This window comes from Larus michahellis, chromosome 2 (genome assembly GCF_964199755.1).
Source record: "Larus michahellis chromosome 2, bLarMic1.1, whole genome shotgun sequence".
NCBI lineage: Eukaryota > Metazoa > Chordata > Aves > Charadriiformes > Laridae > Larus > Larus michahellis.
Genome location: NC_133897.1, coordinates 40,946,064 through 40,961,423, shown reverse-complemented (window position 1 = coordinate 40,961,423; position 15,360 = coordinate 40,946,064). Strand labels below are relative to the sequence as shown.

The following is a 15,360-nucleotide window of genomic DNA, read 5'->3' as shown; positions in this document are numbered from 1 at the left end:
AGATAAAAATCAAACTATACAGCTAAAATTTATTTTCTTTAAAATCATTATAGCAATGATTATTTCCTCTTCTATATTATGCATTCTGTGAAAACCTTAAATGTCAAAAGAGAGATCCCAAACAAACCCAAAACATATCTTACCGATGATAAAAAGAATTTCCACTGCAATGTCACTGACTGTTGTGCTTCGAGTTGTAGACAGCTCATCATGGCCAATAAAGCAGACATTGTAAGGTACAGTCACAGCAACATAAAACGTTGCCAGTAAAATAAGCCAGTCCCAGCCAGCTTTAAAAGTGCTAAAATGCAACAATATGAATTTGGACTTTTTTGCATCTGAAACTTTGTATTCTGGAAATGCTGGTTTATCTACAAAAACATTCTGAAAAAGAGAGAAAAAAATGAAATGAGACAAAACAATAATGTGATAATATATACGTATTTCTTCCAATGCAGCCTTTTGTTTTTTGTTTTTTTTTGTTTTTTTTTTTTAAAAAAAAAAGCATAAAGAATTATGATATACTCATATGCAGGCAAGAATGAATGCTAATTTTTTTCTAATGTAGTCCTCACGCTTATGTAGACAGATGGTTCTGTTGATGGAATAACTTTTGTGAATATTGGGGCAGGAAGAGGATTAATAAGGAACAGATTAAATAGAATCAGGAGGGGACTGAATCTGTCAAACTATTTCTTCCTCTGTTGGGTGAATTCTGATTTAAGAGCAACATTTTCCTGCTGGACAGACAGGCTAAAGCTTTGTATACATAAGGACATAGTACTACAAATAGAAATAAACCTACAGAATTGGAATAGATAGTGCTGAAGACAAAACAACCTTCCTATACATATTTTAGAGCTGTGAGGAGGTTTTTTCCTCCAACTACAGCCTGGTCCTGTGGACTGAACAGCTGTTAGCAGTTGGAGCACCTCTCCTGGTTTAGTTTCATCTGAGGGAATACATTTCATGTGCCCGAGACTGCTACGAACCAAAGCACAATTAGTAGGAATAACTTTTTGATTCTCTTTAAAAATGCACTCCTGATCTAAATCAAAACACTGATGCAGACCCACCATAATATGGCTGTAGAACTGACTACCTTCATCATTAGACCGTACCTAGCATTGTCATGTGTGTTGAGTCTTTGTCATCTAACCAGCAAAGGTCTTTGCAACAAAGACTTCAGTCTTAAGCATCAGTTTTATAAATTCTTAGCTTTCTTCCTTCAGAGTTTTAACAAAAAAACCTACCCTCCTGAAAAGCAGCATGTGCTACATGGACTGTCTGGCATTACTTACCAACAAAGTTCTTGCTCACTGTCATTGTGCCCCTGGTTAATGCTGTTCCAGTAACGAAGAGCCTCACAGAACAATACTGTGTATTCAGCAAGCTAAGATTACTTCTGATCTTAAAGTTATTCACTATGAACATAAAAGACATAACTGCGTGACAGCAGACTTAGTTACTTTTGCCTTGCCTGTGACAGCCTTTCTCTTTGTGTGTTTCTTTTGAAATACTAATGTCCTTGCCTTCTCCATTCTTGATTCTCATTCGTGAATCTTAGGGGCTGAATTCTGACTGTTGTTAGCATCAGCCCATTTTTAATCACAGAGAAGGAAACGCTCCTCTTAAGACTTCCAATTCATAGCTCTAAAAATCTATGCACTGAAGGTAGTAAATTAGTCTGACAATAAGTGTTTGAAACCAGTATGATAACACCTGCACTAGGATTTTGGCAGCACAGGAAAGTCACCAAAAGCTATTTAAAAGTCACTTTCCTAAAAAATGTTACTGTGCTATGAAAATATCACTGGAAGACCTGGTCATATTTGGCAGATTATTTTTTTTTGCATTTTTTCAACATTTAACATTTTTAAACATTTTTAGCTTTTAGACTTTTTTAGCATTTAACATTTTTTAACATTTTTAGCTTTTTAACTTTTTTTTTAAAACGTTTAACGTCTTTTGACATTTAACATTTACATTCAATGGAAGTGACTGTTTGCCCTTTGAGGTATATACCAGCTGTGTATTTTCATGTCCTTAACCTATACCAAGTTTTTTCTGCTTTTAATTTTTAACGTAATAACGTCTGGGAGGATGTATCTGCACTGCTGCTTAATTTTGGTAACCAATAAAAGGAATATGCGCAGCAGCAGATCATATTTTCAAGGTGTTCATGATCTATATCCTTTGGCTACTTTTTCCATTGTCTGTCTTTCATCCTCCCCCTAACCATAAAAAAGGAAAAAAAAAAAAGATACTTTTCTTTTTGTGGCTCAAAGATTTCAGCTTTTTGATGCTAGTGATGTACAAACAAGAATCTAAATACTGTTCTGAGATTTAAAGAAAAACTGTTTCTTTTTGCTACCCCTGCTTCTAATAACTATAGGCACTCACCCTTGGAATAGGCTCAAAAATACTATTCTAGCAAATTTTTATATGTACATACTGATTTCACGTGCATTTCTAGTTTTCCTCTGCATCTCTGCATTAACTTTTCTCCTGAAACATAGTTCCATAGAGCAGGAGAGTTATTCTTTCTCCTGAGCATATTTCTTCAGAATATGCTGCTTTATTTTTGCCTTTGTCTATTGTTTGATTTGTTTCGTGCAACAGTCACGGGGTGTTTTATGAACTTACTTATTAAGTTCATAAATAATTACGAACTAAGAGAACACAGGAGTAATTTAAAGAACGGAACATTACTACTTCAATTAGGAAATGAAAACATAAATTTACTCTGCACAAAGTTGGAGGCATTCACATGAAAAGCTGCCTAAATGAAGTGTGACTTTCTGGAGCTTACACAGTATAGGCATTTTCAGTTAGAGCAATACCTTGAATTTTTTTCATTATTGTTTTGGCGAATAGTAATTATTGAAATGAAATAATTGGGATGGTAAGGTAAATTGGAACCTAAAATTAAGTTCCGAGAGACTTTATAATGTGGCTTTCCTGGGATTAAATAAATGTCTGTTTACAATATGGATAAATACACTGTCTGCTATCTGAAGTGTAACAAGTACTATAGCAGGCAGAACTGCACTTTCATGAACTGCACTTTCCTCTTTTTGTTACCATAAAATTATGACAAGGACAATTCTCAGGTACCCACTGACATTTTACAGCACTTTTTAAGAAACAAATGACAGTACAAAGAGTACATTTTTGAAAAAGAGAAGAATTACACCTACATTATTAATTTTTAATTTGTTCTTCTCTCTTCTTTGTAGATGTCCAGAGATATGATAAAGGACAGCTCTACTTCGTCTTCGTGCTGACTCGAAATGTGACCCCGCTCTTCCTCTTCCTTTCCATTTTTCTGCAGAACAGAAGTGAGAGTTCAATAAACATCAGGAAATGGCACTTTAATCTTTGGGAGCTGAACCACTGACATTTTAGACCTTGGAAGAAATAGGTCTAGGTGTAAAGATTATACGCACCTTTTCTTAGTTTTGCTTAATCTTTTGCAGTTAAGAAAACAAATCACTTTCCTGAAGGGATCACTGTAAAGTTTTAATTGTCAAATGCCTTCATGCAACTCAGAAACAATTAATTACAAAATATGATTTTATGGATAAGAAAAATGTACTCTTTAATGTTTCAGAAAATGAAATAGTGATTACTGACCAGAGGCAATCAAGGCTAGGAGTAACAACTTAAAATGTCCTTAAGGTGTTCCTACTCTCTCTCTTATTTCAGGGAAAGAAAAATAAAAGCTCTTGTGGTGTCCTTTTTAAAAACAAGGAATCTGACTTGCACTAGGCTTCCATTATGTCAGAACTTGCTAATTTGCAAGCTTGCTCATTAGTAATATCCAGTTCTTACATTCATGTGTTTAGATTTCTTTTCCCACCACATGGTCACTGGCATAATCACTTGACACATTCCTTGGTGACATGAAATCCATTAAGAGTGAAGACTGAACACTGTTTTGGAAAGGTTTGTGTTTTTTCCCTTGATTCAGATATCTGTAGTTGTCAATCATGGGATCAAATTTTGTTCTTGCTTATACTGCAATAAATTCAAAGTAACTCCAGTGACTCCAAAGGAATTACAGTGAATTGATGCCAGGGTAAATGAAAGCAGACATTTTGTGATGTGTCAGGATTAAGAAAAAAGGAATTATGGGAATAATGGAAGAAGCTGTCTGTCAAACAGGTTTAATTAAAGTCATTTCAATGCATACAAATTAAGGGGGAAAAAAATCCCAAAACCAATGAGCAGAGCCAGAAATTAACAACAAGCAAAATAGCTACATCTTAAAACCTGCCTTGAAAAGCAGGAAAGATTTGAATTGTAGAAGACTGATGTATTTTTGGCTCTACAACACAAAACCATACATAACAAAAAGTGTAGGAAGCTAAACTTTCCAAACTTTTCAGTGAAGAATATTTCACGTAATTCATGCACAAGCCCTCTCCAGTTGAGGACTTTTTACATGTCAGTAAGGAGGAGAAGGGGAAAAAAAAAGGGGAAGGAAAAAACCTTTACACTGCAAAAGCAAATAGCTACTCAAAAACTGGAGGAGGCAGATGGAGAAGTCCATACTTCCCCATCTCCAACTTGGGTGCCTGCAGGTGGTTTAAAAAGCTACAACACATACAGGTGCCAGCTACAATGAAGAAAGGTAAAACAAAAGGGGCTATTTCTGAAAGTACTCAACTAAATGAATGTGGGGTTTTTTTAATTTTCATCTCTGAGTCATCGAACAATTTAAAACTCAAACTAAATTTTAAAAGCTTTCTGGAACTCAGGGTGAGAGCAGAGTGCTTATCTGTTTCTCTGAGCAAAAACGAATTTAAATCTATTGAATCAGGTCTTCCCTGTAGTATGGGACAGCTAGAATAGTCTGGTTTTGTCATACGACTTTGAAATTCTCATTAAAAATATTTACAGGCCTCTCTCCTCTTTCTCAACCTAAACTATCATGTGGGATGAGGCCATTCAGTTTACGCTTCTGCCTCCCAAAGTAGTCAACAACATATGCTTCAGATCTCCTATGAGGCAGGCTGAGAAAGTGGGCAAATACCTTGCCCAAGTTTCTGGCCAGAACACTTTTCAGGAGTCTTTAGCAAAGGCTTCATTCTGATGATGTCTCATATCTAATACCTCTCCATGTCCTTAGCCTACAAAGCAGGAGACAGTCCATCCTGGTAGGTGGTGGATGTAACAGCCTAGGTGATGTGATATGTTGTGAGACCCACACTGAACCGTGTTGCAGAAGGCAGGCACGGTGCCTTCAGATGGAATTTGAACACTTTCAGCATTGCCAGCAATACAAGGTTTTTCCTGTGTGGAAGCAGAGCTCTCTACCTCTCGTCAGCCTTGAAGACCTCGTTATCCCTCCTGGATCTCCTGTGTCTTTTTAAAGATATCCTTTGTGTAGCTCCTTTTTCCAGAATAACATGCAACTTTCAAGATGTGGATACACAATTTCTTGATCCAATAGCATAATAATGCCTTTAGTTTTTTTCTTAATGACTCCTAACCTCCTTTTTCTTGCATGCTGAGCACTGAGATGAAAGCTCTCCATAACCCCCTCTCTTTTCCAGAATGGCAATAATTACTATAGAGACAGTTGGTATATGTATATTTAGTTAAAGTTGTTTCTTTTTTCCTATACATTTATTGATATTGATTTTTCACTTTCTGTCCACTCTTTACATAAAAACGAATTCCTTATAAGATTTTCAATTTTATGTGCCAGCAGCCTCATAATGTTTTGCTTTAGATTGATCCCATCTCTCCTATGTAGGCCTAGCATTCCAGCCACTGAGAATTCTCTACTCATTAACCTTCTCAGGCTGTGGGGCTTCATACGGCACTTAGAATCATACTAGTTTCATATTTGCATAGAAAGCGACTTTCATCACACGTCGATTCCACTATTTGCAAAGGATTAATGCCACCTCTCTGTTAATATTGGAAGTCACTCAACTCCCAGAGACAGCAAAGCACGGATCAAAAAGGAAGGTGTGACATTCACTATGAAGTAATAATATTTTTCTTTTTAAACAAAAATGGTAACGATTTTTTATTGTAGTTATTAGCAGGGAGAAAAATATGATTTGCCTATGCAGATAAGATGCCATCGGACAATGCCAACAGTAGAGCACATGTCAACAGCTTATAACATAAATCAATTAATGACATTTATGAGTTCTCCTGCTTTTGATCTTCTCAGTCCTTTAGGAAAAGAGGCAATCCTGATCCTTAGTAAACTGCGTTGTTCACCAGGTGTGCCTTTTTATGTGTGCAATTATTGTCTGTCACTTTCATTCTTTTCCTGTCATACTCAGGTTTTTTACCCACTATTCTGAAGGAGACAGTTTATTTTTTATAAAAGCCCAGCTGTTTCTTTCTGGTTCTTAAAAAAATTTTAATTACCTGAAAGACTTGCTTTTGTTTATCCATGGCTGATCTTAGCGAAAAGATACAATAATAAATCCAACCATAAACAGAAAGTCACTTTAAATACAGATGGTTTATTTTTACCCTGTGCTTAAAATCAAAAGGATTTCTCATCTCCCCAAATACTGTGAGAAATCATTGTTCTAAAAAAAGCTCAGATTTGGGGCTCTAACTCCTGGCGCTTCTACACACCCCTTCCCTTGTGATGATAATCCCTCCCCAAAAATAGCTGTTAAAAAGGATGCTTTGCAATTCAGTCTTAACTCCCCTTTTCTTTGATCAGAAAAGTGGTAATACATTTTTTAACTCTTCTTGCTGTCCTTCTGTGTTGTTTTCTCTTTCAAATGAGATTATATATAGTGCCACAATCATCCATGTGACAATCTCACAAGTCTTTTCTAAGAAAAGAAAGTAACAACACTCTGCCAATCTTAACATTAGTCTCATAACAGCTTAAAACTTCTTACAGTCTTGAAAGGAAAGGTTGCAGTAAAAGAAGTACAATCAGACACAAACGCCTTTGTTGACTTTTCTGTCTGTTTTTATAAGAACACGAGGCATCAATCTTCCACTTAAAGTTAATAGAAAGTGGAGGCATAACTCTTTGCTTGTCCCTTTGGAAAAAAAAATAATCTACTGCTTAGGCATAAAACAGAAAAATAAAACTCAACAACTTCTAATAAGCTCTACTAGGTATACACTGCCCTAGCAATGCAAAAGAACTGTAAACTCAGCTTTACTGACCAAATTAAAACCAAATCTATGTCTGCTCTCCTTCAAAGCACATCAGAGTAGTCAGAGCATAGCATTGGATATAGTCCAGAGTACTTCATGGTTTATAATATTCTCACTCCCCAGATAAAGTATGATACATTTAAATCTTGAAATGTAAAATAAAGTGTTTAAGCATCAAATGGGAGACAAGACTCATACTGTTCTTTCAGTCATGAAGTTCAGGTGGTAACAAATAAAAGACACCACAAGCCCTTCCTCAGGCAGAGCCAGACCTGGAGGAGGGGTGCCCAGCACACGGTCGAGGGAGCCCACTACAGCCTGCCAGCTCCCGGGGATCTTCCTTCTCAGGACAGCTGAGAGGGTGACAGGAACCGGCTCGTGGCCCAGGAACTTTTCCACAGGCATGAGCAGGCTGCACCTGAATACCACCCTGCTCTTGTTCTAGGTCTTCAGCCCTGTAAGAAGTGCAGTCAAGATTCTTTTGTCCCTTTAATACAAGTCTTGAGAAACCCTTATCACTTGCATCATAAAGTAAGAAAAAACACAGCAGAAAGTGTAATCTTTGCATAGACGCCTATGAATAGCCCACATACCATAAAATAAATACATAAAATAAATGATGTCTACAGAAAACACAATGGTACTGAATCACACACAGTATCATTAACACAAAATACATGTCATAGGCAGCCCTCAAAAAAAACCCCCACCCAAATCCCCAAAGGAGACAACTGGGGTAAAGCAATACAAAAGGGTTCTGAATGAACACAAAAAACCTCTTCAAAAACAGACTGCATGGAAGTCTGGTATGATTTTTTTTAGGCTTTTAAAAAACTTTAGCTAACTTTCAGATATTATTCTCTAGGGGACGGCACACCAGCAGTTGTCAATAAAGAGAAAATTGATAAAAGCCTGCTTTGGGATTAATGGCAGAATAAAAGCACTACCATGGGCAATAGGCTGCAGGAGGTCTGTTGGTTGTATGACACATTCTTTCTGTCAACAATAACCAAATACTCACAGAACTATTAGCTGTATGGTGGATCCAGGCTAGCCTCTAGCCATTTTTTTATTCTGTTAACTGATTAACTGATTCAATAAGAAGATGTACTTAATGCACGTACCATCTGAAAAACTGTAAACATTATTACAGAATATTTTTTAAAGGGAGCAATTTTACACAGAGTCAATTGTATGATTTTCATCACTTTAATATTGTGCCTTCAGAGAAAATTCAGCTTTGAACAGGCAGAGAAAAGCAGCAATAGCATACATTACTACTACTGTTTCATGGACGGAAAGACTTTAAATAGTGGTATGCTTATGAAATAAGAAACCCTTAGCCACATTTTGGGCTGCTGATTCTTCTTTCATTAAGAAAAAAAGGTTAGAGAGGAAAAGACACACAAAGACCAGAAGAAAGTATCTTTCTCCACCTTCATTTTGGTGGCTGATGGGTGTACGCTCCTAAATAAATAAATAAATCTGCTTTTTTGGATGCCAGTATTTGGGTCTATCTCATAAAATTCAGAATTGAAAAAAAAAAAAAATCCAAGTAGACACACCTTTCTTCAACTACTTCTAACAGACTGAGATTCAGCAGAATAACTCCGAAGATGGATTGACTTTAAGGTATTTCCCCATCTATTAATACTATTGCCTTCTCTCAGGTTTTACCTAAAAAGTTACAGAATCTCTTATAATGAAGTAAATATTCCAAAACAAAAATAACTAAAAATAACAATAATAACAAAAGAAAATAACAAAAATAATTTATTTACCAGCTTATTACTACACAATTAGAGAGAGTCATCTCACAAGAGGGAAAATTGTCATTTTTATTATGCCACCAAATTTGAAACGTTTCGATTGATTTCACTGAAGTGAGTGGTCATATATAGTTCTTACAGAACAAAATGTAGTGTTGAATTTACAGCTGGGTCATCACTTACTCTTTCAGATGTTTTTTGATGTGACATTTATTTCCTGGAATAGGTTGTATTTCCCACAGTGAATGCTAGCTCATAGCAAAGTGATATGCTCATTTATCATCATGAACAAAAACATAACTGTAATAATACAGAGAATATTTAAAATATTTTTTAAAAAAGCCTAGAGTTTAAATATTTCCAATTATTTAAGTCACTGAGAAACTTTTTCTTTACTTCAACAAGTGCTCAGGTCTGTCTTTCTGTGCAAGGATGTAGTATTTAAGGACATAATCTCACTGAGCCTAAAGGTTTTCTTTTTTCCTTTAATTCTATTAATTCAGTCACATAATTTATTTACTAATATTTTGTTCTCCAGAATATTTAAGGAACGTTATTTGCAATCCGATGAGTTCATAATTTCACAATCATTGAAAAAAGAGAAACAGATTTGCACAGAAGTTGACGGTAAAGTATAACCTTCCTCACTTAAGTGAAAATAGGAATATACACACCTGAATAATTTCTATCTTGTAATGAAGGCAAGTCTTTTCAAAATGAAGACTTGTTTTCTTAATATATTTATCTACAATTCAGAACAAGATCGGTCACCTATAAAAACGTTTTGTGGTCAATGAAACTTGTCCAGAGTTAAAACAGGGGGGAAAACGGCTTTTTAGAAACATTTAGAGAGCTAAGACATAGATAAGTACAAAAACCTATAATGTCTGTGTATATGTTTCATGTGGTCATTGAAACACTCAGAAAGTATCTCTGATTATCTCTCAAGGAATGAGATTTTCAGAGTACAAAAGCTACTGGTCATGAACCAAAACTGTTTTACAACCTTAATTATACAAGGTAGGATGGATGGTTGGCAGTTGTAAAACCGTCTTTGCTACAGCTAGGCAAAACTCACCTGTAATAGGTCTTAGTTGCTGAGTGTTTATAGGACCTCAGAGTTGTTCTGAGGAGCTACAATGTGAACCACATTCAGTATAACTGCAATTACAGGTGAATTCAGCAAATGGTCAAGTCCCTTTATTTGTGCTTCTGAACACAAAGTATATATGCAATATGCATTCTAGTCCTCATGGTCTCGTTGTCAAGAAAATGTAAGACACCAGGCTGTTTCTAGGCCTGTGAAAGTCTTCAAAGACATTCCCTCCTTTTCAGATTTATTCAACAGAAATAAGACCTTTATGTACAAAGGCTTGCAAACGCTCTGCCTCCTCAAAAAAACATCCCTCTGCCCCTCAAAACGCCCTCAAAAAACCCACCTACCACACACACAACTCTGAAGAGCTCTTCTAATCGGCAAAGTACATACTAAACATATTCCCTGTTTCTTCCATGCTTTCTGTTGTCAATCTTACATGGCTGAGCTAGCAAACTCTAAAAGGAAAATCTGAATATATTTTCTACTAAGTCTGCCATCAAACAGAAAAGCACCAAAATGACAACCAAAACAAAACAAAAAACCCCAAAAAACTTCCCTCCCTTCCCCAAATTTGATAACTTGGGTTCTAAGGAAAATATAGAGGTGATTGCAAAAGTTCATCTATGAACTCGTGAGTCAATGAACTATTTGGTTGCTAATGCGTATATTCTCTCACCCTTCCATGATATCCCAGAATACAGTCTGCTCCTCCGCATTGGCTCAAGAATCAGAATTTGCCTTTCTTTTTCTCATTTTCACTCCACATATACCATAAAGGACACTTTCCTCCTTGCCTGCAGAACATACCATGTGCCTCTCTGAGAGCTGCCGGAACGGAGCTGCCACTTGCATTTAACGCTTGGTAAAAAGCTAAAGCAACGGCCATAAAGATTGATACGTCTCTAAAGGTTCAACTTATTTGCTTGCATAAGAAGGTGAAAAGGGGAGAGGGAGAGCATCTATGTGCCAAAATGTATCTGCAGGAACAGGGAGTAGAAAGGCAGCTCTGTTTTTGTCCCGTAGTGTTTACACTCTCATGCATTGACCAGGAGGAGAGCAGTTTCTCTTTACTGAGGGCAGAAGAGACACAGACCCTTCCTACTTTGATGGTCAGCCAGGAGCAAAGTCATCCTAGAGAAGTAACCGAGTCATTGCAGAATAAATGTTTTCCAAACATGTTGTTCCTCTGGGCAGTGGGAAAGTTGGGGTAAAACTGTGCTTGTATCCCACCTCCTCCATTGACAGAACTACATGGTGCCTCATGCATTCTGAAACAATTTTATCTGCTTTGAATACTGTACATCTAGGTGAGAGTATGTCCCCCCTCTCAATATCCTGCCTCTTGGCAGGTGTAAGGAGCTTTAAAATGAAAAGTTACGCCCTGAATATTCACTGCTGTAGCTTGAGCAATCATGAAGTAGCTGAGACAGTAATTAATCAGAATAAATCAAAGTGCACATTGCAGAATTTCTTAGAAGCAGAGCCCATCTCAGCCCCCAACAGACAATTTTTACATGAAAATCTGGAATGCAAAATGTTTGGCACATGGTATTTCACTTCTGGCACCCTGAAAAGAACAACCCCTCCCTCTAACAAATGATGCATAATCAAAAACTGTTTTAATAGATATTTGTAGAGACTTAAGGATTAATAAGAAGCCAGAAAAAGCTAGCCAGTTAAATTGTAACACTGCTTCTTAGTTTAATCTGTGGTGGGAAAGGGTGTAGTCCAGTTTTTAATTCACATTATTACTGGGGTAAAAAGTGTCTTTGACAACAGGCAGGCCAACCTGGCAAGGAGGCCTTCAAACTAGGAACAAAATGGGGAGAAAACAATGGCCAACAAACAAGCGAGGAAGTGGTGAGGTGGGCTGATAACTGGCTGAACTGCTGGGCTCAGAAGGTTGTGATCCACTGCATGAAGTCCAGCTGAAAGCCACCCAATAGCATTATGACTTGGGGATTGATGCTATGGCAAATACTGTTTGTCTTCATTAATGACCTATAAAATGGGAAAAAGTGTTCTCTCAGAAAGTTTGCAGATGATACAACCTGGAAGCAAGGAATTGTTACTTCAGATGTTTGTGCTGCAAGAACATTCAGAAGGACCTTGACAGGCTGGAGAAATGAGGCAACAGGAACTTCACTGAGTTCCACAGAGGAAGCTGCAAAGTCCTGCAGCTGGGAGGAATAAATCCATGCACTAGGACAGGCTGGAGGCCAACCAGCTGGCAAGCAGATTGCCAGGCAAGGACCTGAAGGTCCTGGTAGACACAAAGTTTAACACAAACCAGCAATATGCCGTTGCGGCAAAGAACACCAACAGCATTGTGGTCTGCATCGGGAAAAGTGCTACCAGCAGGTTGAGGGAGATGATCCTTCCCCTCTACTACACTGGTAAGACACATCTGCAGTGCTGGGTCCAGGTCTGGGCTCCTAGTACAAGAGAAACATGGACATACTGGAGCAAATCCAGTAAAGGGCTGCAAAGATGATTAAGTGTTTGAAGCATTTGACATAGGAGGAGAGGCTGGGAGAGCTGGAACTTTTCAGCCTGGCGCAGAGAAGCCTCGGGGGGGAAGCTTATCAATGTGTATAAATACGTTATGGGGGGAGGTAAAGAAGACAAAGCCAGAATCTTCTCAGTGGTGCCCAGTGAAAGGACAAGAGGCAATGGGCACAACAATTAAATACATGAAGTTCTGTTTAAATATAAGTAAAAGCTTTTTTGCTTTGTAAGCAGTCAAACACTGGAATGTGCTGCCCAGAGAAGTTGGGGAGTCTCCATCCTTCGTGATATTCAGCACACATCTGGACATGGTCCTGGGCAACCTGTTCTAGCTGACCCTCCTTTGAGTAGGGGGCACTGGAGTAGACAATCTCCAAAGATGCCTTCCCACCTCAACTATCATGTGATTCTGTGCTTACTATCTATTGTACACATTTTTTTTAATAATGCTGGAATAAAGATGAGATAATCTGTCCTGAGATAATGTTTTCAAACAAAGAGCTAAAAATTTTCTCAAAGAAAAAACCAATAAATAGATTAGCAATGAAGGCTAAAGGAAACTTTTTGGAATGAGGGGAGTTCAACAGGGGAATTTTAACAGTGATTTCAACAGTAGAACTCCACGCCTATATAACCCAAATTATTACATATTTGCATACAGATTATTTAGAGATCTAAAAGTAGTCACCAACTAATTTAATTTCTTATTTCCCTGCCTGGATTCTTTTGATCTCACTAACTTCCAGCACATGTCCACATATATTATGGAAAGCTCATATGCAGAAATAGAAAAACACTGTCCCAGCCATACCATATGGGAGTCCAGATTTATCGTCTGGTATTTTCATTTTAATCAGTTTTCCCCCAAGAGGACAATGGAACTCCTTTACCAGTTTACCAAAATGTAGCTCATTGTAAGCTAGGATGCTAAAATAAATCTCCCATAAAACTGTTTAAGAAGCGGTTTCTGAAGGAATCATTGTGTTTATAAAAAAACCCTTTTCGTGTATATTGGAAAGGAAAGACCATCAATTTGATTAAAGAGCCCAAGTTTAGGAAGAAAAGCTGTTGAGTTGCTTTACACAACAGTAAATGATTATAGGTATTATTAAGCAGATGGAAAGCAGAGCATATTTCTACAATAAACCTACAGGTAGGGGAAACATGTATTGTTGAAAGGAAATTACCAATATTGAAAAGTTGAAGCCTCTAGGAACATTATGATTAAAAGGGGTGTGGGGCTGGGGGAGGAGGGTGGTAAATTAACGTAAAAAACAGAAACCAACAAAAGAAGCCATATTAGAGTTGCTGACTGTCAAAGCACTTCTTAAAGTCTGCCACGCTTCTCAGGCATGTGTTTTTGCCGTTCTCATTTATGAAAGTCTTAGGAAAAAGTCTGCTTTTCCCATTGACTGATAGGGCTGATTTCACTGGAAACTTTTATGCAGAAGAAGAACAGAAATAAATTCTCTTAAATTTGTATTTAGAATGAAGCATTCAAAAGAAAAGGTCACAGACGACATCTGACATTTGGGCTGGGTAAAGTGAATCAGGCAAAAAAGTGGACTTTTGCAAGGCACACTGGCACAAAGGAGCAACTGAAATTGTGTGAACAGATGAGATAAAATAGATAAGAGAAGGTCTGCAGAAATCGAAGAGGGTATCAACTCCTGAGATCTGCAAAAGTAAAAAGACAATCCACAAGAAAAGAGGCCATAAAACCAGGATATAAAGTTCATGAAGGTGTTATTGTGAAAGTACAAGGAGAAAAAGATTTTACAGAAGAAACAGATGGTATCAAAGGTAGGAAAGACAGAAGGAAGAATGAGCCTGGAGAAGACTGTTGGAGGCACAACCACTGAGATTGTATTACCATAGAGTCTTGGGGGAATGCCAGTGGCTCCAGGGATGACTTAGGAGAAAAGGAACACGAAGGAATTTTGTTAGATAAGCTTTCTAAGGGGTTTAGAAATTAAAGGGAGATGCAGTGTGTCTATTAATCTTCCATACAAATTATCAGTCTGTTCTGGGCAGAACAGAGAAGAGAGAGACTGAAACAAAAACATTTATACAACCTTGCATGGGCAGAAGAGTTTCACAGTGAGCATGTTTGTATCTAAGTTCTGCTTCCCTTACACAATCTAACGGCAAGAGATATGCCAAACAGGGAATAAATAACTGTGCGTAATGGCAATTATCTTATAGCAAGAGCTGGCTTTCAACTCCAAGTTTACAAGTTATCTGATTTTTGAAAGGACGAATTCAGTTATCTTTGAAAAAGTAAAATTATCTTTTTAGCAATAATCACGGAATCACGGAATCTTCAGAGTTGGAAGGGACCTCTAGAGATCATCTAGTCCAACTCCCCTGCCAGAGCAGGATTGCCTAAACCACATCCCTCAGGGCTGCATCCAGGCGGGTCTTGAAAATCTCCAGAGAAGGGGACTCCACAACCTCCCTGGGCAGCCTGTCCAGTGCTCTGTCACCCTCACTGTAAAGAAGTTTTTCCATGTATTTGAACGGAACTTCCTATGTTCTAGCTTGTGCCCATTGCCCCTTGTCCTGTCGCTGGGAACCATTGAAAAGAGCCTGGCTCCGTCCTCCTTAAACCCACCCTTTAGATATTTGTAGACATTAATCAGGTCCCCCCTCAGCCTTCTCTTCTCCAGGCTAAAGAGTCCCAGCTCTTTCAGCCTTTCCTCATAAGGGAGGTGCTCCAGTCCCATAATCATCTTGGTTGCCCTACGCTGGACTCGCTCCAGTAGTTCCCTGTCCCTCTTGAACTGGGGAGCCCAAAACTGGACACAGTACTCCAGTTGTGGCCTCACC

At 37.8% G+C, this 15,360-nt stretch overlaps 1 protein-coding gene across 1 annotated transcript in view; it reads right to left on the bottom strand.

The window, feature by feature from the left end:
* KCNH8 (potassium voltage-gated channel subfamily H member 8) overlaps nucleotides 1-15,360 on the bottom strand; it is a 190,226-nt gene that overhangs the window by 94,543 nt on the left and 80,323 nt on the right. Inside the window, exons 4-5 of the mRNA XM_074575000.1 lie at nucleotides 3,201-3,328; nucleotides 144-384 (exon numbers count right to left, since the gene is read on the bottom strand). Of these exons, the coding sequence (XP_074431101.1) occupies nucleotides 144-384; nucleotides 3,201-3,328 (369 nt within the window). The remainder of the gene's footprint in view (nucleotides 1-143; nucleotides 385-3,200; nucleotides 3,329-15,360) is intronic.